General features: G+C 46.7%; 1 protein-coding gene across 1 annotated transcript; it reads right to left on the bottom strand.

The window, feature by feature from the left end:
* Positions 1-400: 400 nt before the first annotated feature.
* On the bottom strand, positions 401-5,021 carry LOC128343584 (galactosylceramide sulfotransferase-like). Its single transcript, XM_053292891.1, has 2 exons — positions 4,537-5,021; positions 401-2,149 (listed from the first exon to the last, which is right to left on the bottom strand). The coding sequence occupies exons 1-2, from the start codon at positions 4,641-4,643 to the stop codon at positions 1,000-1,002; spliced, it is 1,257 nt and encodes a 418-aa protein (XP_053148866.1). The 5' UTR covers positions 4,644-5,021; the 3' UTR covers positions 401-999.
* Positions 5,022-6,289: the final 1,268 nt, after the last annotated feature.

Here is a 6,289-nt window from a genome sequence, read left to right as displayed (position 1 = left end):
AGCTCATTTGTGGCTGCACTATCCTTAGTGCAGGCATCACAGTGTGGGTGAGCTATTGGTGTGAAGGTGAGTTTCATTGTGTTTAACAAGTTTATCTTCCCAAACAATCCCCATCTCCTTTTTAAGAACAATGGTTTCTGGGGAGGGTGGTGTAAATAGCTGTGCCTGAAAGTGCATGAACAAATTGACAAGAATACAAGCCAGGAAGCCTGTTTTTTCTTGAGCAACTTTACCATCACACACACACACACACACACACACGTTAACAGAACAAAAGAGGAGCCTTGCTGGATCAGGCTCATGTCCTGTTTAGTCCAGCTGCCTGTTTCATACTACATGATATAGGTGTAGCCCATCAGATTCCTCAGGAAGCCTACAAGAAAGAGATGAAGGCATGCCACCTCTGTCTCCTGCAATGGGTAGACAGAGGTGTCCTGTCTCTGAACCTGGAGATAGTCTATAGGCTACCTGCCAAAATTAGCAACCACTGATAGACTTTAATTTGGTTAAGCCCTTTTTAAAGGTATCAAAGCTGGTGTCCATCATAGTCTGAGGCAATACACTTTATAGATTAATTATGCACTGAGTGAACAATGATGCAGCCACTACTTCTGCAGATCTGGCCTTGTCACACACCCTGCCCACCTGTCTGCTGGGGTTAACAATCTGTTCATTTTGTGCTACAGTAGGCAGAGCCATTGAAGAGGCAGATGTTTGCTTGGCTACCTCCTGGCAACCCCTGGAATAAAAGCCTCATTATCTCCTTACACCATGTGTAATGTGAGAAATTGCCTCCTTCTTTTGACTGGCCCATCTTGAATTCTTAATGTGAGAGGAGACAAAAAGGACTTCTAATCTGACTTTCCCACTCTTCTTGCTCCATAACCTATGACACGCCAATGTATTCCATGTGCTCAGGCATCTGCGGTCAAAGGAATGGAGGCAGGAAGGATTGGGCTACAGCTCCCTCAAGGAATAGCTAACAACTCTGCCTCACCTCTAGGTAGTGGGGAGCAGATGCATGTTCCTTCTATATTGCCTGTAGTAGAGGTAAGCATGATACTGGAGCTCAGGTAAAACTATACGGAAGCAGCTCTTGTATTGGGCATAGGTAAGGTTCTTCCTGAGGCTGTAGCCTAGAATGGTGACACTGCCTGGCTGCCAAGGCCGCAGCTCATCAGCCATGTCCGCTGGCCCAACCCTATCCCCTGCTAGGCACCTAGCCACAGTTTCCCGCTGCAGTGCCCGGAAGGTATCCAACTCCCGCTTCATGCGCATGTAGCCATAGTGCTCTATCTTGTGCCAGAAAACACTGTGGAAAAACCTGTAGAGCTGTACATCCAATGAGTTCCAAGCCTGAATCTTCTGGGCAAGCCCTTTGGACAGAAGTGTTCTCTCCTGGCGGACATTTAGCTTGACATATACCAGCTCTTCCATCTCCAGACCTAACAGCTCTCGTACCAGGAGCAGGGACTCGTCAAAATGCTCGGCAATCATCACCAGCTGAAAGGTCCGATTGAGTCTTTCGAGCTCACCAGCCCATTGGCTCCTTGGGGCTTCTTCCCAGCTTGCATTGAGGCCCAGGTCAAAGGCCATGGGGTTCTTGGCCAGCCCGTTGCTGGTGTCCTGAGCATCATAGTACTGAGCCGAGGCCTCAAGGAAAGCAAGCAGTGGCTTAGAGTGGTTGGACAATGGCTGGAAGGCAGGCACCATGTTGCGGTAGTAATGAAAGACCGATTCAAAAGTCTGCACTGGGTCACGTAGGATGGTGAGGAAGATGCTGTGAGGAGGCATGACAGCCTGCACTTCTCCAACATCCAGCCTCATGTGGCTGCAGAGCAGGTTGAAGTGGGAAGCCCCCTGTGGGAGGTCCTCCATAAAGACCCTTGAGAAGCGCTCTGGATAGGCAAACTGGTAGGAGAAGAGGGGGAAGGCCACAGTCAGGTTGCGCCGCTCACCAGCTCGAAAGAGGATATTTTGCACTGTACTGCTGCCAGTTTTGTGGATCTTCAGAAAGACTATGTTGGGGCCACCCTGTTCCTCTGAGCCAGTCTTTCCTAGCACCTGCTGAGCAGCCAAAGAACGGGTGGAAGTGCTCCTCCATTGCGGTCTCCATAGCTCCTCCGAAGGACTGAGCCACAGTACTTCTCTGCAAGAAGAGACCTTGGGAGAGTTACTCTGCCTGGCTTGGGGAGGAGGGAGTACTGAGATTAACATAGGACCATGTCTGAAAGAGACAGCTTGTGGAGCAACAAAACAGCCTTGGAGTGAGGAACTATTTGTAGCACCTGCTTCTGCAGTCTTTGAATGGCCAAGATCAGTACCCTGCCTACTGAAGAATATGGAAACTCGTCTTACTCAAGTTATAAATAAACCGATTCAGCCTCTTAGGTCAGAACCAAACACTGTGTTAGTTATTCAGTGTTATAATTATATGCTTTTGTTTTCTGCTTTCAAGGCATTTCTTGGCAATGTGCTTACTAAATGTCATAGGCCATTATTACCCTACCCAATGTTTTGTTCTCCCCTCTGTGGTGCCGTCCATTGCCACCACTCAAATTCCTGGCACCCAAAGCATGAAACGTACGTCTGTCTGTCACCAGCACTCAAAAGTTGTGGGGGGGGGGGCTGACCTTTCATTTTGTGCTGCCCTCACAGCTGTATAAAATCAGGCTATAGTCCAGGGCAGTCAAGCCAAGACTCTCCAGATGTTAGACTACATCTTCCACCATCCCTGGTCATGATTGTGTCTGGGGATTGTGGGAGATGTAGTTCAAAAGCAGCTGGAAAGCCTCAGGTTGGCCACAGCTGCATGAAAAGCAGCAGGGTTTTCAGGCTGTATCAGACAGTATAATCAGGAGAAATTCTAATCCCTGTCCACAGTGAGTATAGAATCTCTACTCCACCTATAGTTACAATGAGAACAGAACATAAAGATCTGTCCTGTAGTCAGAGCTATATTATATTACCAGAATATACTATCCTGTTATTTTACAGCTACCCAAGGCAAAATACTTCCATTAACAATGAGATGCACCTTTCTGAAGTAGTGATTCTCTTCTGTTTAGCAAAGGGAGAGCAACTGGCCTTAACCAACCCCAGCACAGCACCCCTCTGGTGGCTGTTGCTGATACGTCTTATATTTTTTAGATTGTGAGCCCTTTGGGGACAGGGGAGCATCTTATTTATGTATTAATTTTTCTATGTAAACTGCTTTGAGACCTTTGTTTGAAGAGCAAAATATAAATATTTGTTGTAGTAGTGCTGTCTATTTTTCAAATAGTGTTTTATTTATGTAACACACAACACTATCTGCCAACAACTTCAAATCTGTATTCTCCCCTAAAACAAGCCTAAAATATTGTTCTGGCTTTAGAGTGATCCGTTTTGTTCGAGTGCCATAATAAAGGCTAGATATAATACTACTACTACAGTATTTATATACCACTTTTCAACAAAAGTTTCCCAAATGGTTTACATAGAACAATTCAGATGGTTTCCTGTCCCCAAAAGGGACCAGTCTAAAAAGAAACATAAGGTAGATAGCAATGGCAGCCACAGGAGGGATGCTGTGCTGGGGTTGGATAGGGCCAGTTGCTCTCCCACTGCTAAATATAAGAGAACCACCACTTGGCAGGAAAAAATCTAACACAGCTCCTTCAGGGACCCCAGCTTATTATCCAACACACACAGACAGAAATCAGTCCTGCAGGTCCATGCTGCAAGTCTCCAGTAAATTACAGAAGCCATAAACACTGGCCTTTTTGTCCTACTGTGCACACAGTAGTTTGCCCACTCTCTTGTAAATTTGACAGCAACTTTATGGCCTTTGTATATGTCAAAGAAACCAAAGTGTGACAATCTAATAGGCTTGTCTCATGAAAATGTGCTTATGGTGTGTGCATTTGTCCCTTCTGCAAAGGACCCCAAGGAAATCCCCCCATCTTAGGCAACTCTTTCACCAGCTTGAATAGGGAACTAATCTGAAATCCATAAGCTTTAATTAATAGCTCCTCCAGTGCAGCACAGTGGGCCTATGAAGCTAGAGGGTTGCACAGAGATTGCAGGGAGAGGTGAAAGATGGCGCTGGATTCTCATTCTCACTAGAATAGCCGTTTGGGGGATATTTTTTATTTTGAAATCTAGGATTTGCAGATGTTACTTCTCCTTTAAAAAGAGTATTGCTGGGGGAGGACGTGGAGACGAAGGCCTCTGTGCCAACTGAGATCTGATTAGGCTTTATGCAGTGGTTAATTGCTAACCCTAGTACCATAGACACTCCTTTTAAGTCAACACCCTTTCCCCTGAGCCCAGCATCAAGGGACAAACTAGGAACTGAATGACTGTGGTTAATTAGTACTGGGGGAAAGGCATTTTTGGAACTGTGATAAAGGCCAGTCTTTAAAATTAGGTTCAACGTTGAGCAATGATCTTAAAATCCGAATTTCATCTTGGACGCAGCCTGGGCAAAATTCCACCGGGACTTAGAAGCAAACACAAGGCCTCTTTGAAAAGCCCCCCTCCCCAAATACTCACTGTTTGGTCTGCTGCTTGAGCTGCAGCAGCAGCAAGAGGAGGAAGATGGCAGCCAGCAGCCAGGAGCGATACCTCCAGATGGCAGCCGATAGGAAGAAGCAGTTCATCTTGGGAGCAGCAGTTCCTTCCGAGACAGCATTCCTTGGGAAAGCTGAAGGCCCAGGGCAGATGCTCCCCGAGAAGATTGTCTTCTAGTATTGCTCCGCTACTAGCGGCCACCAAATTTAGCCCTTGATTGGGTGGCCACTTAAGCTGCTCAAGGTGCCTCGCCTCACCTCACCTCCCTAAAGCAGCTCAGAACCACCAGCAAGACACACAGCAGCCAAACGAGCAGATGGAAGGGCTGAAGCTTCAGTTTCATATCCCCAGGAGGGCAGCTGTTGCACACACGGGCTTTTCCAGTCAGATAAACCAAAATGCAGAGGCTAGGACACTAGCCTGACTCCTTCCACAAATGGCCAAGGAACTTCTACTGCCCGCCTTAAGTGGTAACCAGAGGATAGGTTTTGTATTTTATTCAGAACTTTGGGCAAGATTTCGACAAGGAGTAATATAGCAGGAGCGCAACAGAAGAATCCATGGGGGGCACTGAGTGTGCAATGCATGGCAGTCTGGGCTGCTAGTAATTATCATTGGAAGCCATTAGGAAAGGCTGATGGCACTTTAGGGAACTAACAGTCCACTTCTCTAAGAACTCTGCTGCAGATAGTGCCTGTATGCCTGCAAGGGCCACAAACTTCTTAGAGGGAGGAACCCAAACACACCATGCTTAGATTCTCCAGAAGCAAAATTCCACAACTACATTAACTTCCCTGTACACACTTCAGCAGAATGCTACAGCTTTGTAATTTCTGAAAAGCAGATGCATTTCAGATACAGGTCATAAAAACATTTTCAGAAGCTCATCCATAATACATAGTAAAGATACTACAAAGACAGCTGTGTTCAGGGAAAAACATCAGTCTCGGGTATCAGACTGCACAAAGAATAGGGCAAGGGACAAACTGGCCCTCAGTCAGCCATATGGAGGGTACCAGGCGAGCATTTTCCTTCCTGAAGAGTGCCTGAGCCTCCCCATTGTGCAGATCAGAACACTCCAGATCTCCACTCACACTCCCACCCACCCACTGCTGGATTACAGCTCCCAAAGCCATTTTAAATGCCATCGTCAAGCTGCCTTTACCAGTTCCCTCAAGGTCACAAAGCTGGAGAAACCAGGAGGAGTGGCCTCTTCTGAGGTGGCCCATGAGGAAGCGAGGGTGGGACCACTTCTTTTCTGCAACTGCAAACAGACTGAGGGCTCCAAAGCAGTGGGGCAGAATTCAGATTCCTGTAAGCCTGGCTTCAGACAGCATTTGAAAATGCACACGTACCACCTTCAGAATACTCCAGAGGGGGAAGGAGCAGGGCAGAGCTATCTATTCCTCCTTTCAGGTTTCCTATCACCCACTTCCTTGGAGCAAGTTTATACAAAAGAAAGAGAGAAGACATAAACCTGCATACTCCCCCCCCCCTTTTTTTTTAAAGCACAGTCTTTTTGGATGTTGCTGGCACAAGCTACAAACAGGTCTGCCAATTTCACTTGCAGGACTATGGAAATAAATTCCTTGTTTGCCACTTGAAATCAGATGCAGCTGTGACCAACTCTGCAAAAGGGAGTTCTGTGTGCACGACATAAGCAGCATGTGTTGCCAGAACAGCTCTATTTTGGGGACACAGAGAGCACACCTCTTATGCCATTGAAACTATGGGA

Source organism: Hemicordylus capensis, chromosome 2 (assembly GCF_027244095.1).
Source record: "Hemicordylus capensis ecotype Gifberg chromosome 2, rHemCap1.1.pri, whole genome shotgun sequence".
Taxonomy (NCBI): Eukaryota; Metazoa; Chordata; class Lepidosauria; order Squamata; family Cordylidae; genus Hemicordylus; species Hemicordylus capensis.
This window is presented reverse-complemented; position numbering and strand designations above follow the sequence as displayed.